The sequence below is a fragment of the Ictidomys tridecemlineatus genome, chromosome 11 (assembly GCF_052094955.1).
Source record: "Ictidomys tridecemlineatus isolate mIctTri1 chromosome 11, mIctTri1.hap1, whole genome shotgun sequence".
In the NCBI taxonomy this organism is placed as follows: domain Eukaryota; kingdom Metazoa; phylum Chordata; class Mammalia; order Rodentia; family Sciuridae; genus Ictidomys; species Ictidomys tridecemlineatus.
In genome coordinates, this window is record NC_135487.1 from 38,313,644 (window position 1) to 38,340,242 (window position 26,599).

At 48.3% G+C, this 26,599-nt stretch overlaps 1 protein-coding gene across 7 annotated transcripts in view; it reads right to left on the reverse strand.

The window, feature by feature from the left end:
* Ttc39a (tetratricopeptide repeat domain 39A) overlaps positions 1–26,599 on the reverse strand; it is a 49,115-nt gene that overhangs the window by 12,595 nt on the left and 9,921 nt on the right. For 2 of the 7 annotated variants that reach the window (XM_040288658.2, XM_040288656.2), the window contains exons 2-8: positions 16,373–16,477; positions 8,261–8,392; positions 7,316–7,392; positions 6,469–6,536; positions 4,429–4,493; positions 1,954–2,053; positions 1,183–1,248 (exon numbers count right to left, since the gene is read on the reverse strand). In XM_040288658.2, coding sequence (XP_040144592.1) covers positions 1,183–1,248; positions 1,954–2,053; positions 4,429–4,493; positions 6,469–6,536; positions 7,316–7,392; positions 8,261–8,392; positions 16,373–16,477 — 613 coding nt within the window. Of the gene's footprint in view, positions 1–1,182; positions 1,249–1,953; positions 2,054–4,428; positions 4,494–6,468; positions 6,537–7,315; positions 7,393–8,260; positions 8,393–9,132; positions 9,365–16,372; positions 16,478–23,982; positions 24,241–24,368; positions 24,783–26,599 lie in introns of those variants that run through there. The other 5 variants (XM_078026235.1, XM_078026237.1, XM_021726846.3 and 2 more) reach the window with 5 other exon arrangements.

Sequence of the window (26,599 nt, forward strand, 5' to 3'; positions counted from 1 at the left end):
TCCCCAGCCCTGTCTTTTGTTTTCATTTTGAGACAAGGTCTCGTTAAGTCCCTAGGGCCTCACTAAATTGCTGAGGTTGGTTTCAAACTTACAATGCTCCTGCCTCAGACTTCCAAGTTGCTGGGATTACAGCTGTGCACCACTGTGCCTGGTTGACAACCCAAATTTCGAGGGCCCAAAGACAGGCATTCAGTACCACCAAGCCTCAGGTAACAATCTCCCTCCTTGGCTTTCTCTGTCCTGATGGTATCTAGAGGAAAGCTCCAGGCCCACGCTGGCAAGTGTCAAACTCTTGCCCTAAATTCCCTCTCACAAAGAGAAGCAGCCTGAGGTTGAGTTAGGGAGTCACTATTTCATAAGATTGTGTGGCTCTCGTAATTTTTTTTATAATAATGTTCTTTTTTATAATAATGTTCTAGCCAAATAATATACACTTCATGTAATATGGTTTCATTAAAATTCAAGTGAAAATTGAGTGACTTTTGAGAAAAGTATCTAAATAATACTGTGGAGATCCACGGGCAGGGCAGATGTCAGGAAGGGCCAGAGACAGTGCACCTCTGAGCAACTCTTATCCAGCCCGCAGGGATCCCTTGTTTCACTGAGAGGCGACTCAGGGGAGGCAGGGACTTGCTCAGGGTCGCAGGAAGGCCATGAGGCTCCTGACTTCCAAGCCAGTGCTCCTTCCACACCACCAGCCTCCTCCACCAGAGAGCCCTCAATGGGGGCTGGTAGGTAACTCAAGTTCCTGCTCTCAGTAAGGCTTCTGGGTACTCAAGTTCTCTGGTTCCCTCTCATGTTCTGAAGCCCAGGATGGCTCCCTTGGGTATCTCCCAGATGAGGTGGGAGCCCCAAACAATTGTCCTAGAGGGAAGGACTTGCTCAAAGCCTTGAAGTGAGGAAGAATCAGAGGGGAAAAGAACTCCAGGTCCCTCAGGGCTGCCCTTCACACCCACCCTCACCCCAGAGCCTCTCCTCCATGTGAGGGGCCAGGGAAGGATCAACTGCCCCATAGGACCAGAATGGAGTGAAGGCAGACTCAGAGATCCGGGCTTTCTCCAGAGTTACACACTGAGGGGGGCTGAGCCTGGACTGGCAGCTAGGTCCTCAGCTGCACCCTTTCAAGCCCAGCTTCAGTCCTGGGGCAGAGCAGGACAAAGGCACTAAAAGGCAAGTGTTTACCTTATTTCCTGAAAACCCCACAAACTCCAGGAGCCGCAGGATCCTAGTGGGAAGCATGGACAATGTCTGTAGGAACAGAGACAGCTGGGTACAATGAGGGCACCCCAGTGTGGACAGGGAACCCCACCCCACGGCTTGCTCTTTGAATAGATTTCTGGACAGCAGAGCCCTAACTTCCCCGACACACATGCCTTTGGAAAGGTCCCTAGTCCTATGTGGCAGGGACCTGAGCAGCAACACCTCCTAAGAGCAGTGCTTCCCAGTCTCCCTGTCTGAGTACACACTGTCCCCTCTGCCTGCAATACCCTTCCGAATCTGCAAACTCCATGGATCCTTCAAGATCCAGCCAGATGCTTAATCTGTCTCCCAGAAAAACTTCCCCAGCTCTCCTGGAAAAGGACTAGGCTCTCGGTCCTCTGTTGGTCACCAGCTATTTCCAGGCCTGTTGCTTTCCCTGTCATTAAAGGCCTGATGTAACTGATTTTTCAAGTTCTAGTGCTATAATGGTTTTCCACCATGGTAAATTTTGAGCCACCAATTTGACACAGAGATGCACAGATGGAGTCTCTGGAGCTGAGTCCAGCACCCTCCACCCACACCCCAGTTCTGAGCCTCTGAAGGTTGGTGATATGTGAGGTTTATCTCTGGGTCCTGGTGCCTGGCACATAGCCAAGCATGGTGCAGTAGTGACCACACATGGCAGAGACATGCAGAGGAGACTTATCTGGAACCCAGACACTGTGGAAATGAGGAGAGGGGACTCCCACTCACCAGGTTGAAGGCTCCTACACCAAGCTTCACTCCTCCTTCAAAGTGCCTGTGGCTCGATCCCTTGCAGTACTGTGAGGACTGGACAAGGTTGTCCAACTCCCTGTGGGAACAGGCAAAGCTCTGTTTCAGTCACATGCTGGGGGCAGAAGCTGGGGTCCCTTCCAGCTGGGCCCAAGATCAACTATACTTTAGCCTGATCTAACTCCCTGGTGGTAGATTTACACAGTTCTAGAGATCCAGAGAGCTGATACTCAAAGAATTTCTAACCATCTCTCACCATGACAACACATTCCTCACCCTGAATTTCAGCCACACTGACCTTAGCACGCCTCACCCTGTCTTTCAGGCATGTGTTCATGCTGTGCATTCTGAGTAGAACAGAGTTGCTCAATCTGACAGTTTAGGTAGGCTAGCTAATTTTGTTGGAGCAAGGGAGCAGAACTGGGGCAGTCTCTTGCATTGTTTAGTACATCTCCAGCCTCCACCCTCTGGATGTCAGTAGCATCCTCTCCCCAGTGGGACTTTGCCAAACATCTGCAGGGGACATAATTACCACCAGGTGAGAACCACTGGCTAACTTGAAAGCCCCCTCCCTCAGGAAATCTTCTAAGAGTTTGCTTGGTTGGAATCCAACCCTTTCTTCCTGGTCACCAACTAAAGATCCCTTAGCCCAGGCTAAGCCAGATATTCTCAGGATGTGCCTGCTGCCAGGCATGATGGCACATGCCTATAACTCCAGCAACATGGGAGGCTGAGGAAGGAGGACTTCAAGTTCAAGGCCAGCCTCAGTAATTTAGCGACCTTGTCTCAAAAAAAATAAAAAAAAAAAAGAAAGAAAGAAAGAGAAAAAAAGAAAGGAAAAGAGAAGAAAGAAAAGGGATATAGCTCAGCAACAAAGCACCCTTGGCACCCTTGGGTTCAATTCCCAGTATTTTAAAAAAGTATCTGCTTGGGGCTGGGGATGTGGCTCAAGTGGTAGTGCATTCGCCTGGCATGCGTGTGGCCCGGGTTCGATCCTCAGCACCACATACCAACAAAGATGTTGTGTCCGCCAAAAACTAAAAAAAAAAATTAAAATTCTCTCTTTCTCTCTCAAAAAGAAATATATATATATATATATATAAGTGTCTGCTTCCTTCCTGGACTATCAACGTCTTATGAGTTTTTGATTGGCAAGCACGACTGAGGCTTCTCAGCTCCAGGCACTAGAAGACAGCAGGGAACAAAACGACCAAGCACAGCCCCATAGCACCCACCTTCTATGGGACAGCTCCATCAAATCACTGAAAGAGTGAAGAGAACCTCAGAGGGAAAGCCCTGGGCCCAATCTCATCTGGGAATCAGAAAGTCTTTAGCTAGGAGGTGACATTTGAGCAGAAAATCTAAGGGGTGAGTTGGAGCTAGCCTGGTACAGAGTGTTTCTGACCAAACATGATATCCAAAGGCCCTGAAGCAGGACTCAGCTGGGCATATCTGAAGAACTGGGGGAAGGCCCAATGTCTGAGGCAAAGTAGAGGAGAGGATTTGGCAAGGAAGGTAGGGAAGAGCTCCCAGGAATGGCTGGATAGTGACCAAGAGTCTTCTCAGAGCAGAAGGAGCCTCAGGAGTTGGCAAGAGGTGACCTAGCCAGGTGTGTTTTGGAGACATCATTCTGACAGCTGACAGGCAGGCTGTGGGGCCAGAGCACTTGTCTGGCTCCTTGGACAAATCCGGTGCTCCACCCCAGCCACACTTGTCACACTGATGAGCAACACTTATCTGCAGGGAAACAGTCACACCACATGGGAAAGGTGAAGATAAGTAGTCTCACACTTTCATGGGAAATACGTTTTAATGTAAAATTTAGGGGGATACTGAGTTTTTAGAGCTTTATTTGATGCTGGATTATAGATAAAGAACTGTGGAGACATACTGGGTAAAAGTGCTCTTGATTGTACCTTCATTCTTTCATTCATAAACACAATCTATGTCTGGCCCATGGCTGAAAGTCAGGGATCCACAGAGCATGAAAATGATTCTGGCCCTCAAGGGTGGTGTGTGTGTGTGTGTGTGTGTGTGTGTGTGTGTGTGTACAATCTGATTACTAAAGGAGTTGAGAAAAGCTTCATGGGGAAAGGATCATGGCCTTCATGGATATGTATGAATTCTGCTGTTCCTCGAATGACTGTTCTTGGGTCTGTCTCCCTGCCTCCACTAGACCAAGATATTTGTGTGAAATCTGGGTCTAATTTTTCCCTAGCATAGGCTCAGCCACAGAGAAGGCACTCAGGAGATCAAAGGAACAGACACAGCCAGAAAACCAGGGGGATATTATTTCAGAACACTGAGACACTGGGGGTACAGAAATCTGCCTGAGCTCAGCACGCTAAACTTCCAGCCCCCAGCCAATAATCTCTGCCTCCTACAAAGCAGCCCAGGGTAGAAGATTCCGCAGTCCCAGGCCTCCCAGCCCTCCTGCTGGTAAGTCCCACTCACTTGTAGGTCTGGTAGCTGTTTCGAACTTTGATGCCGCCCTTGATGAAGCTCACCATGTTCTCATCCTGCAGAAGGAAGAGATGCTGAGAGCCAGCCCAGGCTTGAGAACCAAAACAGCCCAACAGGAGTGTGGGTAAACACAATGGGGTATGTTCATCTAAGACAATATCATACAGCCACATGAGGACAAGTGAAGAAAGCAAGCAACACATAGCCTGAGCCCTTGGGAAATTCATAAACACTGAAGCATAACAATGTACTGTTCAGAAAGGAACAGGAAGCCGATAAACTGTTTTTAACAACAGGTGGGGGATGAAGGAAAATGAAGTTAGTGGCTTCCCTGTGGAGGGAGGCCAGGATGGTGGCAGGATCTTAGACGGCGAGAAGAGTTTCCACCAGTGCTGTTCTTGGGGATGGAAGGTGTTTATTATTTGTAGTAATATAATAAATAAAATAATCCAAGTGTGGTGGTACATGCCTGTAATCCCAGAGACTCTGGAAGCTAAAGCAGGAAGATCACAAGTTTATGACCAATCTCAGCAATTTAGTGAGACCCTGTCTCAAAATAAAAAGTAAAAAGGGCTGGGAATGTGGCTAAGTAGTGCAGCACCCCTGGGTTCATTACCCAGTATGTATAAACAAACAAACAAGCCCTTCATGGTGCAATTATTATACTGAGTCCTAAACCAAAGATTAGGATTAATCTAATTCTAATCACCAAAGGTCCCAAAAGACAATTAAAAAAAAAAAGAGCTAAGAATAACAAACAGCACCCATGTGTATCCCTTCCCTCCAAATATCCTGATAATATGTTATAACTATAAGCCAGGCTTTTTAATAAAATAATGCAGTGATAGTTCTCATGAATCCTACAGGGTGGTAAGGAGGCCATTTGCTAATCCTGTGACCCTGAGAAAATGACTCCTCTAAATTGCCTCTTCACTGGCTTCTGAGTTGAAGATTAAATAACAAAGTAAACATATATAAAAACAAACTGACGTGTGTGAGGTATGGAGAAAGGACATACTTTGCTGTGTGCAAAAGCTTGTGCACTGTAGGTGCTACCAGTGTTGACTGGATGAATCAAGTGTAAAACAGGCTTTGTGGGCTGGGGGTGTGGCTCAAGCAGTAGCGCGCTCACCTGGCATGCATGCGGCCCAGGTTCAATCCTCAGCACCACATACAAAACAAAGATGTTGTGTCCGCCGATAACTAAAAAATAAATATTAAAAATCTCTCCCTCTCTCAAAAATAAAATAAAGATGTTGGGTCCACCGAAAACTAAAAAATAAATATTAAAAAATTCTCTCTCTCTCTCTCTTTAAAACAAAACAAAACAAAAAATGGGCTTTGTGACAGGGTTCTGTGACAATGCCTGTTGCCCCACATGGTTATAAACAGGAGCAGCAGCAGTGAAAAGGTGGAAGCTGTAGAGGTTAAATTTAAGTTTTTCTCTCCTGTTAAGTTTAAGTTTTGCTTTTCTGTAAGTTTAAGTTCTGTTTTCCTGGAACCCGAAACTTATGTTAAAAACAGTTACTTATATCAAAATGTACCCTGATCCAACACCCCCAGACAAAATGCATGATTATTCTGTAATGGTTATTTTGTAACAATCCCACTCTGGCACCCTAACTGCCATATGAACTTCCCTGTTTAAACACTGTATAAAAACTCTGCTTAAACTATACTCGGGGCTTCAGTTTCTCTCAGGAGAACTCTGAGCCCCAGCATGCTGGCTCCCCCCCACAATAAACCCTTTGCTTTTGCATGAGACAAGTCTCTTGGTGGTCTCTTCCTCCGACGCTTGCCCGACCCTAACAAAGCCACACCCTGGAAATGGTTGGGAGCACCTGTGCTGGGTGGAAGGGGAAGAGCCCATTCCCTCCACAGCGAGGCTGGCCAGGACCAGGAGCTGGGGCTCTAAGCCTCAGGCCTCGCCTGGACCACAAGGGGAGGGTCATGGTGCTATGTACCCATCTGGCATGGACATGGTAACTGATCTGAAATTTCCAGCCTCTCTGCAAAAGGAGAGGTCCCTACCTGCAGGAATGTCAGGGCCGCTCTCTGCAGCAGGCACTCTGCATAGCAGACCTCAGCGTGGATTTCCTCTGCAGGGGGGAAAAACAAAATACTGCAGCCAGGAAGCGAGGGGGAGGCAATCCTCAAACCCCCTCTTTTCCCAAATCAAAGGGAGGCTGTGTCAGCACCTCCCCTACCTCTACCCAGTCACCCTGTCCAAAGTTAGCTCACATCTCTCTCCCTAGTCTTTGGACTGGCTCCCAGCACTAACACCCCAAATATAGGCACAGACCCTTCTCCTTCCCCAAGTGTCACTGCAGATGCCGCTGCACCCTGCACCACTGCATGTATTGTTTGATACTAAAACTACCAGTGCTCTCAGGTGGGTGAGATCATTTGTACCTGTGCTGAAAAGCCCCAAATAACTTATGGTTGGCTACTTTCACCCAATGTCATGGCCTAAAGATGCCACGTGGTCTACAAGAGCCCAGATCAACTCTTCTGCTGCTGCTGCCATCTGTCTAAACCTGGGATGTCAATTCCTAAGACCACTTTCCCCTCTAGGACACACAGCTTTACTAAGGCAAGTCCATCGGTGCACCTGATCGACACTCCATTCTAAGCACCCTTTGGTCTCCATGAGTCTCCCTTTCCTCTGTCCAGGTTCTCAGCCAGGCATGCTGTTGGGTGGGCAGGTCTCCTCACACCCTCACCAGAGGGCCATTCCTGAAAAGGTCCCAGGCCTGACACACATGCCCCACAGGTAGGCCCAGGGCCCTGCCCCCGTGGAAACTGGAAAAAGAACTGCCCCTCCCCTCACTCCTCAGGTCTGGAGCTGGGTCATCTGGGCTGGGCACAGATGCCACACCTTCTGTGAATTGGTCCATGGTGGGGCGGTGCACCAGGTTACTGAAGGAGTCTGTCACAGAAGACTTTCTCCTATGCCTGAAAAGGAAAAAGAGGCCTCCAGTCATTAAGTAGGGATAAAAGAGAGGACCAGCCTAGGTCTTTGCCCCTTTTTTGCTATGCTCCCAGAAAACTCCAAGGTGTATAGGATTCTCCAGATACTGAACTCCTGGCATTCCCAAATTCAGGACTTTCCTACCCCTTTGCCCTGATGTTGTCTTCTGCCTGAATCCCTGTCCTGCTTCACTCTGCCCTGACCAGCACCTCGTCACACTCCAGGGCCCTTCTGAGGTATTACCTTCTCCAGGAGTCTTTCTCACTTCGTGGGCTAGACACTCAAAACCCCATGAGCCCCCTGAATCATGCTGAATCACTCTCTGGGTCTGTGTCTCTGCCTGGTGGTACAGGTAACAAAACTGCCCCAGTTTGATAATCTAGGTCACCACATCTGGTCCAGGCACTCAGGGTCTATCAGTCCACTTATACAGCAAATATGGATTGGACACATTCACTTATGCACCAGGTCCTGTGACCCATGTCCTCATGCAGTTTCCAGAACTACACATCATCATATATTATCACACCCATTTTATAGATGAGGAAAGTTAGGTCCAGAGAGGGACCCGCCAAGGTCAGAGTTATAAAGTGACAGAGCTAGATTTCTCTCCTAGTCAGCACTGGTACCTGAAAGCTGCTTGGTAACTAGAGCAGATGACAAAGCTTTACTGCTGTGCTGGCAGGGACGGCTCTCAGCACTTGAGGACAAAACCTCTTAGCCAAAAGCAACAGCACTAGTAGTGCCCTTGTCAATTATTTACAAAACTCCTCAGTGCCAGGCACTAGGATAGGACAGGATGGCAAACAGGGGAACCTCAGACCCCAGTCCCTGCCTCCCCACAGCCCCAACCTCTGACACAGCAACTGTGCTTCCTTCATCATGTTGCCGGCAAGCAGGATGTCCTGGGGGTCGAACGTCATCATGGCCTGCATCTCCAGGATGGTGGCATACGTCAGCGAGTGGTACATGCTCTCCTTGGTTCTGCCAGAGAAAGGGGACATTGAGGGCACCCCTCCTCCAGCTCCAGATGTGACGGGACAAGTGCAAATCACCTGCCATCCCTTCCAGCTCTTCATGAGGGAAGCAGGTACTGTCTGACCCTTTCACTGCCACTCGAAAGACCTCGGATCAGCTCTTCCTTATCCTGCTGAGGGGTCCTAAATGACCTTCCAAATTTGAGCCTCAGTTCCTCCTCTCTCTGGGAGGGGTGGTAGCAACGACGTAGCTTGAGGACTAAGGTCCTGGAGGAGTGTAGACCTAAAGCTGCCCTTCCCCAAACCTGGGCCCGCCTCTTGTTTCTGCCCTCACCTCCGGCAGGCAATCCCTGGTCCTATCTGTTCCCAAGATCCCTTCCATCCCCAAGCCCCAACCCTGGGCTAGCTCTCATCCCCAACCCCCTGGATCAGCTGTACTCTCCATCCCTTTGTCTCATCATCTGACCACTAGCCCCTGGTTTAACATCCCAGTTCCACAGGAAACAAGCTCCGCCCCCTCCATGGTCTGGCTACAATGAATATTGCACCACTGGCCTCAATGAACCATCCAGACCTTCCCCGAAAAAAACCCATGCCCTCCTCCTCATGGTTCCTGTGCCCTGAGATGCCCCTCTCCTGCCTCCAAGCCTCCTGGGAATCCAGGCCACACTGAACTGTCATCAGCATAGACTCAGCCATCTCCAAAGACTGTGGGCACCTCCAGGACAGAGCTTGGATGTGACTCACCTCTGTCCTCAGCCTTTGCCTCCTGCCTCCCTGCTCCTCCACAGCCCTGGGCTTCTCCACAGACGTGTGTTTGGGAAGGAGGGGGGTGGTTTAGCCTAACATATGGAGAGGGCAGAGGGCAAGGAGGCATGGGAACTGTGCCAGTTTGGGCCTTGGTGGCTGTTCTGCAAAAGGGGGCAATGATGCTGGCTGCCTGGGCCCTGTGGCCCTTGGGACTGACAGGAGGGAGCTGCTTGCCTGGCACAGCAGCAGTGTTGCTGCTTCCCCACGTGCCCTTGTCAATTATTTACAAAACTCCTCAGTGCCAGGCTTATGCTGGGAACTTCACAGGAGAGAGAGATGACTAAGGTTTATAGACAGTTTTATCATAAAACCATGTGACTCTAACCGTCTTCCTTTCTCGTTCATGAAACATCTCTAGATTGAGTTTCTCTTTTTTTTTTTTAATACTTCTGAGTGACTCTTGGGTGTTAGGCTTCTTGAGAGTCAAAGATTCCTGAAGGAAACAAAAAGCTGGAGGACCCCTCGTGATCCCTGCCTGTCCTCAAGACACCTCATCAGGCTCCCTCTGGGGATAGCAGTTTGTGGAAAAATGGCTGCCTGAAGTGGGGCCAAACTTGGACTTCAGAGTCCCTTAGACACAGAATGGAGTCTCAGCTTTGCCAGTCACCAGCTGTATGACTCTGGTAAACCTCACAGTTTCTCTAAGTCTCAAGTTTTTCCTCTGTAAAGTGAATATAATAACTCTTCTGTCCAAGGGTTATTGTATTTTTTGAGTGACACCCAGGTCAGGGGCCACAATGTCTATGCTCAGTAAATTGAGCTCCTCTGGGTCCTGCTAGGGTCAAGGTTAATTCCCAGCCCTCTCCTCAATGAGGGGCTTCCCAAGCAACACAGACACCCAACCCCCTGACACCCCACAACCCCTTCTTCAGACCTCTCTAACTCAGGACCTAGCCTTTCCCTTCCTCTTATTCCACAGGTCTCAGTCCCAGGAATCAGCCCCACCTGTCCAGCTTCCCTGCTGAGCACAGTATGGTACTTGGCCCACAAGGAGGGACAGCCCCACCTGTGTAGCTGGCAGGCAAAGTAGAATTTCTAGTCTGAGTTCCAAGGCCCCAACATGCATCTGTGTCTAGAATCCTAGCCCTGTCTCAGCCTATCATCTGGAAGCCCCCTAACTCTAGTCAAGACTAAAAACTCCTATACAAAGGCAGGACAGCCCCCAAACCTCAGGATGTACTCCACATGTTTTTATTTGCCCACACAGAATCTAGGCCCCACACAGCTGCACTGAACCCAGCTCTGCCAAACAATGCCCACTGGGATCCCACCTTCCAGCGCCCAGAGCAGTTATCAAGATGGGGAGGGTGCTGGAAGAGCCATCAACAGAGCAGGATGCTGTGACTGGGGACCTCTTGGCCACTTGAGGTGACCTCAAGTTCTTCCTTCCTGGCTCACACCCAACAATTAGGCCTTATCAGCCATCATGACGGCCCTTGCCTCCACCATCTGGGCCTTCTCATCCTGACCCAACCCCCACTGCTCCTTCCTAGGCCCCCAACTCTAGTCCCAGCCTAGAGCCTCACTTTCCAAGTATGTCTGGAGGCAGACACAGCCCTCTACCTCACCTTATCTCTACTCCCTCTTCATCAGAGCTCCCATTTCCTGGTCCCTCATCCTGGTCTTCTCAAAATTCACCTCACTGCCCTCCTCTCAAGACAAGCTGCTTCCAGGGGACTGTACATCCCATTCACCTTCCCTCAGACTGCTGGGACCCTTCCCTACTAGGACCTGCTGTAGCTCTTCCCACTACAGCCAGGTTGAGGGTCTCCACCCTCAAATACACCAGAGCCTCATTCACTGCAGGTTCAGGCTCTGGCTATTCCCTCTCATGCAGCCCAGAAGTTTACATGTCACTTCTTCAAGAAAGCTGTTTGCAGCCAGATTCATAGGCATTTGATCTGTGCTGCTGCACAGAGCATTGCACCTAAAAAGGTCCTATGTTTGGTTTAATTCTGTTATCACTGCCTCAAAATTCTTTTTTTTTTTTTTTTTTTTTTTTTTGGTACCAGGGATTGAACCCAGGGGCTCTTAACTGCTGAGCCTTGTCCCCATCCCTTTTTGTATTTTGTTTAGAAACAGGGCCTCATTAAGTTGCTGAAGCTGGCTCTGAACTCAAGGATCCTCCTGCCTTAGCCTCAGAAGCCACTGGGATTATAGGCATATGCCACTGTGCCCAGTTCAAAATTCTTAATTTGGAGCTAAATGACCCCACATTTTCATTTTGCAATGGGGTCTGAAAATTAGGCACCTTGCTGGGCACACACCTATAAGCCTAACAGCTCAAAAGATTGAAGAGATTGAAGCAGAAAAATTCCAAGGCTATTTAGCAAGACCCTGTCTCAAAATAAAAAATAAAAGATAGCACATTGGCACACATCTGTAATCCCAGCAACTCAGAAGGCTGAGGCAGGAGAATTTCAAGTTCCCAGTCAACCTCAGCAATATAGTGAGGCCTTAAGCAATTTAACAAGAACTTGTCTCAAAATAAAAAATAAAATAAGAGGGCTGGGGATGTGGCTCAGTAGTAAAGTGCTCCTGGATTTAATCTCCAGTGTGTGGGCATGCACACACACACAAAAAAAAAAAAAAAGGAAAAGAAAGAAATTATGCAGCTGGCACCAAAGCCTTCCTGACCCGCACATGAGTTGGAGTCCCTGTGTAGCTCTCAGCAAGCTTATGGTTGGTTTCACTATTCCCCTGCTGGGACCTGACAACAGCCCATGTCTTGCATAGTACTGGAGCATCAGGACACCTCATGCAGGTTGAATGAACCAGCAACAGTCCTCTCCCACCCTCCCTTCCCCTGGATGGCACCTTGAACCTCGTCTTCATCATGCAGAATGGCTCTGCTTCTGGAGCCTTAAAGGATGCCAGCGCCCTCACAACCACAGTTTCCCTAGCTTCCTGCCTTTGCCCCACCTCTAACCTGTCTCCTCTTCCTGACCCCTCGGCCAGCCTTCCTCATACCTGCCTGTCTCTTGTCAGAATACTCAGTGCTAAGTCCTATGACCTTCTGACGCCCTCAGTTAGGAACCCCAGCCCAGGGTCTGCAGGACTGCCCGCTTCTTCCACACTGCTACTGAACACTGTGAGAGAGCTGCCAGGCAGACAGGCACACCTCAGGCTGGGGGCCTGGTCAGGCCTGTCACACTACTCACCTTTTACTCTCCCTATGCGCCCCCCCGCACTGCCTGACCCCTCAGTCTCAACAAGTGACCTTTCTCTTGGAGAAATTCCAGGATGTCCACAGGGATGCACCCTGAACTTCCTGTGCCCAGGCACATGCAGGTCTGTGCACACCCTTTCCTACCTCTTCACTCCTCCTGGTGGAGAGGCAGCATGAGGTCTTCCTATGTCAGGTGACTGCCTCCACCCTGCCAAGACCCAACAGAGCACAGTGGTCAGAGTGGGGACTATGGGCCAGGTGGCCCTGCATTTAATCCCAGCTCTGCCACTTATGAACCATAATCACTTATTTATCGAGAAAAATTAACAGGGTAGACTCTATGTTCCAGAGACCATGCTTTGAGACGGACATAGAGCTAAGTACCAGAGATTAGCAGAACAGACATAAGGAAGGGAGCTTGGTAAACATAGTGACTTCCCCTGGGAGTAAAATAGGGATAACATCCCCTATAGCTAAGGCAGACAATTAAACAAGACAACATGTGACAGTGAAATTGAATCCTAACCTCTCCTGAAGCTTCAGAGGCTACAAATGGGGACCAGGACTGCTTTTTAGCAAGAATCATTTTCCCTAAACCAGGGGTTCTCCATGTTGAGGTATTTTTTGCCCCCACAACATGCCCCTCGAGGACATCTGGCAAGTTCTAAAGTTTTTTTTGTTTTTTTTTTTTTTTTTTGGCTATCACAGGTGAAACATAATTTGTTCCCCTGGGGACTTTTGGCAATTTTGGAGACATTTTTGGTTAACACAAGGCAGGGTAGGGAGGGCTAGAATTGATACTATCACCTGTGGGAAAGCACTGAGGCACAGAGGCTACTCTGCTCTACATGCAAGGTAAGAGGGACCTCCTGGGAAGACTGGTTCTCTGGGGTACCTCCTTTAGAGTGAGGGTTTTGTCTTTGGAGTGCTTCCCTGAGGTGAGGGAGAGGAGGAGGAAAAATCCCTCCTCAGGACTTTTTGGTAGGTTCACTGAGGACCTGAGTGTACCGTGCCATGTGGTTTTAGTGTTTTTTTCCCCCCTATGCTCTGATTCTCTTCTGTTGGCCCCAAGTCTACAGGACAGTCCAGAGTTAAACCAAGGTGTGACCTGGTGTTCGCTAGGCCTCACGGGATGAGGAGAAAGGCCAGTGTCAATGTTTGGTGTGTGGCAGTATAGTCTTGAGATAGCCAATTTCTAGTGCAGGAGGTGACTATGGTCTGGGGTCCAGGACAATTAGAGACAGGAGATGACCAGGAGGGAATTGGGAGCGAGAAGCCTTCCAAAACTATTGGGAAGGGGCTAGATGCAGTGGCACATGATGTAATCCCAGAGATTCATGAGGCTGAGGGAGGAGGACTGCAAGTTCAAGGCCGGCCTCAGCAACTTTGTAAGAGCTTGTCTCAAAAAAATAAGAAAAAAGACTAGGGGTGTAGCTCAGTAGTAGAGGATCCCTAGGTTCAACTCCTAGTACCTCAAAACAAAAAACAAACAAAAACTATTTGGAAGGAAACCTGGACATTATCAATGGAGAAGATGATTGGGTCACCTGAGTCCTTCAGAGGGTGAGAATGAGGTATAGGATAGCTACCAGAAAGACTCATTCTGATCATCACATCCTGGATCCCCCACCACACTACAGAAGCTGGGCCTCTGAGCCCAGAAAACAGAATGATGGGCCAGTCAACTCCAGAAAAAGTGAACAAAGGGCTGGGATTGTGGCTCAGTGGTAGAGTGCTCGCCTAGCACATACGAGGCCCTGGGTTCGATCCTCAGCACCACATAAAAATAAATAAATAAAGACATTGTGTCCAACTAAAAAATAAATATTTTTTTTTTAAAAAGTGAACAATCAGGCTTGGGGACTTGTAGAAACCAGTAGGCCTGCCTGGGCATTAGCTTTCCTGGGATCTGGGGAACTGGGTATAGCAATATAGAGGATATCGTAGGACTGAAGAGAGGGAGATTAAAGGAAAATAGGCAGATGACATGATAGGACCCCAGCCTCCTCCCCCCACCTCAGAATTCAGGCAGCCTTGGGTTCTCTGTCCAGGCTTAGAAATGGAGGATTCTTTTCAGGAAACTGGACCACACCAGATGCTGACATCTGGGGGCCAGCAGCTCTCTCCCAGATCTCACTAATCACAAGGCTACTTGGCACAGGTTTTCCAGCTGGCCTTTGAGTGAATTCACTGTTAACTATGACTAGGGATCATCAGGTATCTGAGAAAATACCCCATGAGAGAAGGGTTCCCACCATTAAACAGAATTCACGAAACTGGAGAAGTCAAGATCATATGAAAAGAATAAAGATCCTGGGAAAAGAATAGAGAATTTTAAAAAGGGATAATAAGCTGTGATGATAACAACAACAATGATAAATTAGAAAGCTTACTATGTCAGGCTCTGTCATATGGAACCTCACATTCTAAATGTAGCTATAAAGAAGACAACAGGTCCACAAATCAAGAATCAGATGTTATAGGAAAAAAAGAAGATCCACAGAACAATACAGAATACTAAAAAAATTATCATGTACTTGTAGAAGCAGTCAATAGAAGGACTTAATAATGAAGCTGAGGAAATTCCCAAAAATTGGAGGAAGAAAATGATAAAGAATCAGAAAGGGGAACGGGAGATAAGAGCTGTAGAAAAGGATTGATCTAAATAAATAAAGCCAGGAAAGAGAAACAATATATAGAGGGAATTTCCTAGAACTGAGTCTCCAAAAAATAATATGGGATAAAAAAAAAAGAGACCTTTGTTTTAGCACATCACTGTGAAATCCCAGATTTTCAAGAATAAAAGGGAAGATCCTAAATATTTCTAGAGAAGGAAAAAAGATCACATGAAAAGTAGAATTAGGGTTCAGAGAGACAGAAGATGACAGAAAGCAGGGGAGTGATACCTTCAAACTTCTGATAGAAAAACATGTTATGTTCATGCAACTCTTTGTTAGGAAATTTCTAGAGGGCATATTCTGGAAAAATCCGGTAGAATATGTGAGAGAAAGACCTGGGTTCAAGGAAACAGGAGAGAGGCAACAAGAGCCTGGGGCGGGGGTGGTAGCTGGGAGGTGGCCAGGAGACACGTATATCCAGGTTTCCAGGAAGAACAGGGACTGAGAGCTCACTTGGTATTTGGACATATAGGGAAAAACTCATGATAGGATCAACTGGTGGAATTAAGGATAAATGTGTAAAGTGTGACTCTACTTTGGGTACAACCAGAGAAGTGAAAAATTGTGCTCTATCTGTGTACTATGAATCGAAGTGCATTCTGCCTGTCATGTATAACTAATTAGAACAAATTTTTCAAAAAATAGTAAGTAAAAAAAGGTGACTTTCAAAAGATATATTCCATGCTTGTATGAATATCAAAATGGATTCTACTGCTCTGTATAACTAAAAAGAACCATATTTTAAAAAGAGAGAGAGAGAAAAAAACAGCAAATAAAGAATATAATCAAAGTGTGGATCAAAAGTTAAAAAAAATGGTGACCTTCATGAAATGAGAATCATATCTCAGTTTTAAAGACAAAGAAAAAATGATAAGAAAAAGCAGTGTAGGTATATTGTCAAGAAATAAGGCAGCAAACACTGGGGGAATTGATTAAAAGAGCAGTGCTCATTATTACTCTACTGATCTTGAAGTAGCCAACTGCAGGGAAAATAAGCAAAGCAACTATGTTAGCCGATGGAGACAAGAAGCCCCAGTGGACTCAGCAGGAATAAGAGGTAAAGTGGGAAGAGGTGAATAAGTCACAGTGACCTTAGAGAGGTCTCTATAGTGGCTGCTCAAAGGCTGTGGGACTGGGATCCTGAGCCATTTTATGGGACTTCTCAGTGGTCACGGTGACCCAGAAAGCTGAAGGCATTGAGTTACGTGAGGTTCTTCTCAAACAAGACCTCTGGTTCTCCACGACCAACATGCCCCATCCCTACACACACATTTGCACCGCATGTGCACACGCAGCTCCGCCCTTCACCCCCACTGGGGCTTAAGCTCACCTGGGTTTGAGGTAGCTGAGTGCTTCTGAGAACTGGTTGGTGAGGAACAGGTCCAGGGCCGTCATGCACTGGTCCAGGGCCTCATGGAGGTTGCTCACAGGAGTCCTGAGGGGAGAGAGATGGGCCTCAGCTCCTCCTGGCCAACCACCTCCCTGGTTAGCCTGGAGTATCTTTCCCAAGCCCTTCCAGGCTGCCCACTCTGTACTGGAATAAAGAGACAATTTGGACCCACTTCTCAATGTCTCCAAGGGTGAGAGGAGGAGCAAAAGTGTGTGTGACATCTGAGATCTTCAGGAGAATAGACAGCAAGAAGACCTCGGGAATAAATGTATCTTACCCTCCACAAGAGCAGTGGGGATCCTTGTGGCCTTTTTGACCCATTGGGCTCTGCTGCCCCCCTGGGGGGGTGCAGCTCACCCACTAAGTCCCACTTCTGTCCCTCCTTCTCCAGGCCTCCTCCTGTCTCTAGACAGGCCTGCACTCTAGAACCCCAGACACTGTCATAATGGGCCATGGAGGGCAGCAGACCTGTAAAAGCAGCCCGGGGCATTCCATACTGCAGTCTCACCTTCCCAATGACACCTCCCACACACCCGCCCTCCCCACTTCTCACATGTCTCTGAGGTCCTTATCTTCTCTCATATGTGATATATTCTTGTGTTTATGGTCTGTCTATCTCTCTCTCTCCACAAAAATACAAGCACTAAAAGACAGGAATCTTAGTTTTGATCACTGCTGTATCCCCAGCACTTAGGATCTAGCACAAAGTAGGCTTTTAACACATATGTGAAGTGAATGAATGAATGAATGAATGAAAAAATGGGAGTAAAAAACAAAGAAAACAAATTCCTAACTTTTCTGGGCTTCAGTATTCCCATGTAAAAAATAAGATGTGAAATGAGAAAGATCCCAGAAGTCTGATAATCTTGAGAATGCCTCTTCTCAAGGGATCTCTTGTGAGTGAAGGAAGGTTCCAGAAAGGAGCTCAGTGATATCATTGAAGGGAATTCCTATTTCCCAAAAAATAGTAAAGAGAAAACCTCTTCTCCACCAAGTAAACTACCTATACCTTGAGGCCCAATTCTAGTGCTTCCTGTTCCATACAGCAGATCTTCCCAGGCAAAATGAGATGTGTCCCGTTTAAACTCCCATTCATTCTCCCAAATATGTTCTCCTTCAGTTCTGCCATTTTAATAAGTGACACACCTCTGCCCAGTTTCTCAAGCCAGAAATCTGACAGTTATCCTTGACACACCCCTCTCACAGGCCTCCATCATCCACTACATCACTAAACGTTATCAACTATACTACCTAAATGTCTCAAAACCATCCTCTTGTCCAGCATGATGCCCCAGCCTTGTAATACCAGAGACTTGGGAGGCTGAGGCAGGGAGACTGTGAGTCCGAGAGCAGCATCAGCAATTTAGGGAGGTCCTAAGCACTTAGGAAGATCTTGTCTCAAAAAAATAAAGCAGGCTAGGGATACAGCTCAATGATAAAGTGCCCCTGGGTTAAGTCCCTAGTACCCCACCACCACCAAGAAAAACCCTACCTACCCCGTTCCATGCCCAGTGGCCTCTGGCCCAAGTCTCTATCATCTTTACCCAAGTCTGTTCGGATCACTTCCTACCCCTTCTCTCTTTTTTAAAATTTTTTTAAAATACTTTTTTAGTTGTAGATGAACACAATATCTTTATTTTATTTGTTTTTATTTTTATATGGAATTGAACTCAGTGCCTCACACACTCTAGGCAAGCACTCTACCACTGAGCCACAATCCCGGCCCCTCAGCTAGACAGTTTTTATTCCACATTTCATGTCTCTCAACTTGCTTCTTTATTATCCATTTGACTTATTAGGTTCTGAGTACTTTCTTTAGGTCTTTCATTTCTTGACTTCCTTCTTCAGGTGTGTCTGATCTGTTATTTGTACAGGATACTGATTTTTTTTCATGTTGATTATTATATTTTTCCTTTCCAGAAATTCTTCTTGGTTCTTTTTCAAGTATGTTTTGGATATTTTAAGTAGTATTTTGTTACCTGCTTATCTTATTGTTCCAAGTTCTTCTTCAATTTCTATATATTTTTGTGGGGGAGGGGTACTGGGGATTGAATCCAGTGGAACTTTATTCTGAGCCACATTCCCAGTCCTTTTTATTTTTATTTTGAGACAGGGTCTCACTAAGTTGCTGAGGCTGGTCTCAAACTTGAGATCCTCTTGCTTCAGCCTCCTGAATTGCTGGGATTACAGTCATGCATCACTATGCCTGTTTCAACATCTCCACAATTCTTTTTTGGGGGGAGAGGAGTTGGGGGGAGGGACTAGGGATTGAACTAGGGGCACTTGACCACTGAGCCACATCCCCAGCCCTATTTTGCATTTTATTTAGAGACAGGGTCTCACTGATTTGCTTAGTGTTGCACTTGTTGTTGAGGCTGGTTTTGAATTCCTGATCATCCTGCCTCAGTCTGTCTAGCCGCTGGGATGACAAGCATGTGCCACCACACCTGGCATCAATGTCTCCACAATTCTTAAGCACAATTATTTATATTCTGTATCTGCTAATTCTAGCATTTAAGACTCTCAGATAAACTACTATTTGTTCCTGATATCTGCTGATCATAATGGCTTGTTTCCTTGTGTATTTTAAAATTTAAACATGAATTCATCATTGTCAAAGGGACCTTGGGACAAGGGCACATCCATCCAAAAAGGACTTCCATTTACTCCAGCCAAGTTCCCTGAGGCACTGACACCCTGAGACCACTTAAGTCACTTTTCTAATTTATGAATTCTAGGACCACAAAAGTTGTGTGCATTCAAACCCAGCATTTGTGTCATGGCAGATCAATATTTAGAATTTTCTAGAGAACCCTTTTTTTCCCATCAGAACTGTTGTCTCCCTTTTCTGGTGGATGATCTTTTTTCTGGCCCATCCTCCTAGTCACTGAGATTGAAGGCCTTAGGGTCCCACATTTATGAGGAAGAGGAAGACTATGTGCTAATTCCTCATACTGTTGTACCTGCGCAGGCTCAAGACCTCATCTCCCGTCCCTTGTATGGCTATTGGCATTGACAGGTCTAGGTTTCTGAATCTGCAAGGACCCTAAGGTTGCTGTGGCTTCATTTCATTTCCAGCCTGACTCTAGCTCCCTCTTTGTTCTTGGATTGAAAGAATCTGCTTCTACTGAGGGAGCTCAGAAGGTGTCATAAAGGGTGATTGGTATAACCCATCCATCCTCCAGGTTGTTTTTTTGGAGGCAGAATATTTGAAACATTATTCCCTCTAATCTGTCCCTTTTTTATAGCCAAATATGTCCATTTAAAAACCAGATCTATGGCTGGAGTTGTGGCTCAACGGTAGAGCGCTCCTCTCGTACGAGCGGGACCCTGGGTTCGATTCTCAGCACCACATAAAAAATAAATGAGTGAAATAAAGTTATTGTGTCCAACTACAACTATAAAATAAATATTTAAAAAACCCCACAGATCTGACCATGTTACTCCTAGACTTCAAATCCTTCACTGTTCCCTATCCTCTTAAGGCAAAGACCCAGTTCTTTTTCATGGTCTAAAAAGTCCCACCCCAAGCTGCCCCAGCCCTCTCCTCACAAGGCCTAGATGTGTCTATCTTCCTTTGTGCCCTGGGCCCAGCCTGTCAACTAATGCTCAATCCATTCAGCTCTGTTGGATAAATGAATCAACAAGGTGGCACTGAGCACCTACTACCCTGGATGTTCAACAGCATTCTCTCCTTGAACTCTCAAAATGCTCTGTGCAATAGGATTATTACCACCCCCGCTCCCTTTGCCAAATAGACACGCACACTGCAAATGAGGAAACAGAGACACAGAGGTGACTTGGCCAAGGTGACACACCCACATGTGAGTTCCAACCCAAGTTTCTTCCTGAGCCAAGGCATATCAGTTCAGCCTCAGGGAACCAAGTCCATTGCTATGGTATGTCCAAGAGCCTAACTCCCATTTATGCACACATACCCTACTCCCTCCATCCCCCACCAAGAAGAGGTTCTGCCCACCTGTCCATGCACAGCCTGAGGGACAAACAGTACAGAGATGCATATCTGTCCCCCTGGCAACCCTGGTACCTCTTTGGCTTAACTAGAGTGAGGCTGGTAAGTGACTTTCCTTCCTCCAGATGATTTCCTCCTTCCTTCACTCCCATAAATACCCACTGAGCTCCTAATCTGGGCCAAGTGTGGGGCTAGGCTCTGGGAACACAGAGACGGCCCAGACCTGGGCCTGCCCTTGAGCTCATAGTCTGTAGTAGCAATAGGTGCAGGTGGAGACAGTGATCATCATCCTGATCAGGGCTGTGATCATGGGGATCACTGGAACTGAAGAGGCCCAGAGGAGGTCTCCAACCCTGCCTCGGGCACTCAAGAAAGCTATCTGGGACAGATGGTGCAGAGTTGCAGATATGACAGAGAAAGAAGTGCAAGAAGGGACAATGTGCGCAAAGGGCTGGAGACACCACACCTGTACAGCAGTTAGGGGGCTAAGCAGTCTCAAAGGGCTGGAAGACAGAGGCGCCAAAAAGGCAGCTAAATAGAGAGGTGAGATGGTGGGGGGGGGCTGACTGGGGAGCTCAGGAAAGAGGGACACTGGCCCCACTTAACTTAATAATAGCATTAACACCATCCACCACCAAGAGAATATCATTCAAGTTTTATCTAAATTGAAGACTGCATTATTTCACTCAATCCTCCGGCTAGCAGGCACTCTTATCTGTACTGACAGATAAGGGAGGGAAGGCCCTAAAGCGGAAACAAGGTCTGGCCCCTCCCAAGAAGCTGGGAAAAGACAAATGCTTTCTGCATCTCAGTGCTCCAAGTCTTTCCCCTGGCCTGACTGTGACAGAGGCCCCTCCTTCTCATAGGCTGTGTCTTCAAGGCCACTCTCCTTTAGGGCACCTTCAGGTAAGCAGGTGATGGGTCTATGATGAGGGGCCATCTCCTTGGGAACACTGACAGGGATGGGTGAGGAAGGTGGCCAAGGGAAGCACAGGGTTGGGTGAAGAATGGAGCAGGGCTGGTGATCAACTACAGGAATTTTGGCTACTGGTGTTGGGGCTTTCCCATTCAGATCCCATCCACTTAAGGCCCACATGAGATAGGAACTGGACAGAGTGGAAGGGGGCATCAGGCAGCCTGGAGCCCCCCCCTGCTCTCCTTTAGCCTCCCACCTCCCATCTGTTGTCACCTGGTCTGCTACCCTAGTGCTTCATGGGCAGAGACAGAGTGGGGTAGCTAGAAGATCCTCAGCCCCAGCTAAAAAGCTCCCATCCCAACCTCAGTCAGGGTGAGCTGGATGTGGGGCAGGGAAGCGAAGACACTCAAGAAGCAGACTGGAGCCAGAAGTGGCTTTTAATCCCTGCTCCATCATGAGAGAGGGGGACTTTGGCGCCACCAGTGAAGTAACATATCCACTTCCAAAGTGACATTTCTAAACTCCTTCCAGAGACCCCTTAAATGCACATAAAGCGAGTGCCCTGTGGCATGACAAGGTCGCCTTTAAGAATTTTGAAAGCACATAACCCTGGACTCAAGCTGCGTTTCAGCAATAACTTCCTGCAAAAACCTGAGAAAGTTCTTTAACCTCTATGAGCCTCAGTTTTTTCATCAGTGGCCTGGGAATGACAGGATCTACCTCCCTGTGTTGTCATAAAGAATGAGATTGTGTAAAGCACAATAGGAAGTACTCAGAAAATGTCAGCAATTATAACTTTTTCCTAACATTATGTATTGCTATCATTTATTTTACTGAGCAGCACTGATTTTATAATAAAACTAAATAACTTTAAAAGATTGAGTATATACCTATAACTTGGCAATTCTACTATTAAGAGACACTCCAGAGAAACACATGCACAAAGGACACCTGTACAAGAATATTCAGTATTTGAACAGCAACACATGGGGACCCACCTCAATGTCCAACAAGAAAGGTAAGTAAATAAATGTGAGTCTTTACCCAGGGTGGTGTACCATATATCAGGGCAAGGACAACCAGAGTCACATGATCAAGAAGGCTAAACCTCAGAAACCTGACATTGAATGAGGAAAAAGCTGCAGGACAACACATGCTATGACTCCACTTTAAAGTACATCTACCTACCATTTAGCATTTCATATATTCAGCAAAAGAATGAAAATGAGGAAATGAAAAAACCAAAATTCAGGATGGCAATTATCTCTGGAGAGGGAAGGAGGGTTGGACGAAACAGGGAAGGAGTGTCCACAGAGGTTTCCATGGATTATTTCTTTAAAAAAAAAGAAGAACATGAACTAAATGGGGCACAGTGATAATATCTGACAAAGTTGGGTGACAAAAACATGAGAGTTCAGTTTATTATTTGCTATCTTCTTCCAAAGGCTTAAAAATATTTTATAATTTTTAAAGTGGTAGAGATTTGAGGCTTACTTTGTTCACCACTGACCATCCTGCCTTAGGGCTGGGCCCAAAACAGGTCTTATTTGATGAGTGACTGAATTAGTGTTCACAGACAAGGTGGAGATGGTTCTGATTTGGGCCTCAACTGCTCAGATCCCATGAGGATGACTCTGACCAAGGCAGGGGCAGATAGACCTATGTGACCTCAAAGAACAGTAGGCCATGGCAGGACTGCAGGGAGGCAGGTGAGGTCAGTCTGAGGAAGGTCTGTCAGTGCTAGAAGAGCCAGCCTGCTGCCCTGGAATCCCACAGCAGGCCCAGAGGAGCCTGAGGTTGTGGAGGGGACTCAGGCATGGATGTGGTGGTATAAAGAAGAGGGATGAATGTGGATTTCAGTCCCAAAGTCTAGGATTCTTTCATGGAAGCCTTGCTCCATGCCTGCATACTCTCCAGGAAATCACTTTTCTAGACCCAGTGGGGTGGTGCTAAGTCAGAGCTGGGCAGAAGGGGACCTAAGCAAGCTCCAGATTTACAAGGATTTCAGCCCTCAGCAGGAAGGTGGCCCAGCCTCCCCATATTTTCCAAAGGTGGGTCGAAATATTTAGGGAGGGTAAAGAACGTGGCCAAAGTCATATAACAAGTGATCAAGGCAAAACTTCCCAGGCATCCCTCACCAGCAACCCAGCTTCTGAGCTCTTATACTCCAGCCCCACACAAAGGCCTTATGGGGGCATCCAGCTGCCCAGATGGCACCAGGTTCCTAACTTCCCTGTTCATTTGTTAGGCCTCAGGCCCTTGGCAAATATTGTCACCGGTAGTGAGGCTCCAGGCAGGGCAGGCATAGGTTCCAACTCACCTGGGGTTCTATCTCTGCCCAGCAACCTGCCAGCAGCCAGAAATCCCGGCAGCTGCCCCTACCCACCGCGGCTTAGGAAAGGCAGAGCTGCGGAAGGTCTCTGGACAGCAAGCAGCTGTCACTGCTACAGGGACAATGTGGAGGTCTCACAGGATTCCTCAATGGGTGGGGGTAGGGCTGGGCAAGACAGCCTTGTTGATAGTGCCAACGCCCACCTTTTACAACCCTGTTACATCCCCTGGGCCCGGTTGGACGAAACAGCCCTTTGAGTCCACCCAATATCACTGAAGATGACGTGGGTGGGAGCTCTGACATCAGACAGAACTCGTCCCAACTCTTACCTCGGGAAGGAGCGGAGACAAGTCAGATAAAGAGCTATGCCTCAGTTTCCTCATCTTAGCGCGGGGGAGGGTCACAGGCCCACCCCAGACACCAACGCCACGCGGCTGGTGAGCAGGCTCCTGCAAACCTGGCTCTGACTTCACCTCCGTGAGAAAGTTGGGACCCAGAGGGGGAGTGGCCGACCCAGGGTCCCCTGGGGCAGTTTCCGCAGCCCCCTCGCGGCTCCTGGCGCGGGCCGCCCCAGAGGCAGCGGGGCGGGGGACTGCGCGCCCGGCAGGGGCGACAGCCGCAGTGCGGGCCGCGGGCGCGGCGGGGAGGCTCGGCGCGGGCCCCCGCACGTCCCCGCCCCGGCCCGCGCCCCCGGGGCCGCCCGCCGCGCACTTACCCCGCGGGCAGGGCGCCCGGGGCGTCGGCCGTGGTCATCGCCGAGGGGGGCGAGCGGCGCTGCCCCCGCCGGACGCCAGCAGCGGCCCAGGTGCTGCCGCCGGATCCCGGAGCCCCGCGCTGTGCAGCCGAGCCACGGAGGCGGCGGCCGGGAGGGGCGCGCCGGGGGCGGGGAAGGCGGCGGGGCCGGGCCGGGCCTCGGTCTGCCCACCCGCGCAGTGGGGCCACGGCCACCCCCAGCCTCGCGGAGCTGGGGCAGGGCTGGGGCGGGGCCTGCCTTGGCCCGGCCCGCGCGAGGGTCCCCACCCCCAGCCTGGACAGGTGCGACTCGGGCCACAGGTTCTGTGCGCAGACCCCGCCCAGCGCTCGCTCCTACCGCAGACGCCCCCACCAGAGTTAGAAAGTTCTCCTGGACCTGAGGTCCACCTTCCTGTCACTCCCCCTCCCCCACAGCTCCCGCCCCGCAGCGGCTCCCACCGGAGCCTCTGAGGTCCTACAACATTAATGGGGGCATTCATGCAGAGAAAGACACAGCCTCCAGAGTCAGGCTTGAATTTTAATCCCAAACACATGCCCATGGAGTATGTTTGTAGGAGACCAGAAGGCGGGAAATAACGCGATTTTAGCACTCACTGCTAGTGGGCAGCTCACACTAGTCTTCTCAATCTCCATAATTGCCATTTTACAGATGTGGAAACTGAGGCATAGGGTTCATGTGATTGGCTCCGGAGCACGCACCTAATACGTGACAAGCTGTGATTGGAACCCAGCCCTTCTGACTCTGGAGCTCATGTGCCAGTCCTTCACCCCACTGGTCCTCTCTTTTATTCTCAATGCTTGTGTGTGGGGTCACTCTCCAGGTGTCCACTGTGCATCTAGGCCTCAGGTGGGTATGTAAGCCCAGGGTTGAACTGACCTGATCTCCTGGCAGAGAAAGTTCTGGCCCATCAGGAGTTAACCAACCACCACCTCTGGGTCCCAGATGCTCTTAATCATGACTCATCACATCACAGCACGTGGCTGCCATTAGAGCTGTCCCTTCACATAGGCTGGGGACAGGAGAAGGAGGGACTCCACTTCCCCTAGATCAGGTTAAGTTCCTAGATGTCAGAGGAGGAAACAGGAGGGAGCAGTCTGCAGAAGCAACCGGGGTGGGAAGAAGACTAGATCCCAGGGGAGCCAGGCAGGCTGTTTGTAGGGGGGAGAGGTTTGTGGGATTATTGCTTACATTAAACAAGCTTCCTGGGAAGGCAGTGAGCTCCCCTCCAGCCCATGTGTAAGCAGAGGGCAGATGCTTACTTCCAAGAATCATCCTACCTCTGCAGTCTCATATATAGGCATAAAAAAGATAATTAACTTTAAGAAGCAGTCTATAATGACATCCACACAAAACTGTAAGGAATCCAGATGAGGAGAGTCAGAGGGCCTTCTGGAGAAGGTGGGGTCAGAGCTGAGCTTTGAAGTTATATTATTAATGAAGTTGTGGAGCAAGTGTACCAGGTAAGGGAACAATATGCATGAAAACATATAGGTGGCAAGGGCACATTGGTGACAGCTGGAGTTTGGAGGCTGTGACAAGACCAGCAATTTATTGTAAAAACAAGTCCCAGGTGATGAGGCTGGGAGGCTGTTACATGCCATGCACTTTCAAATCTCCACGTATTTGCCCATGCTGTTTCTTTTCCCTAGAACATATGTCCCTTCCTTGTCACTCATTATCCATTCATGTGACCAGGGATGGATCCAGAAGCTTACTATTGGGAGGCTTCTTTAAAAAAAAAAAATCATACAAATTTACTGATAGATAATTGCTAGGGTCCTCCTGGAGCCTCAGAAGATGCCAGGCAGGTGAGGAAGAGATCCTGCAGCTTTAAGCTACATTAGCTCCAAGGCAGATCTTCACGGTATTTGACCAACATGTATTAAGAACATGCTAATGCCCAAACTCCTCCTTACCCTACAGGTTTCTATTCAGATACTGCCTCTTCCAGAAAGCCCTCCCTCTCAGGCTGGGCTGGGAATCCTGGGCACCCACTGCCTTAACCTGCTCTGACCAATCCTAATTCCCCCTACCATGGGACACTCTTGAGGGCAGGGCCTGGTCAGATTCATCTGTGTGTTTTAGCGCCTGACAGCTGGTGTTGCCTGACTAATCACCAGACATGAACACTAGGTCCAGAACTTTATAGTTTCCCTAAGGAAATAATTACCTCTAAGGTAATTTTTGCAACA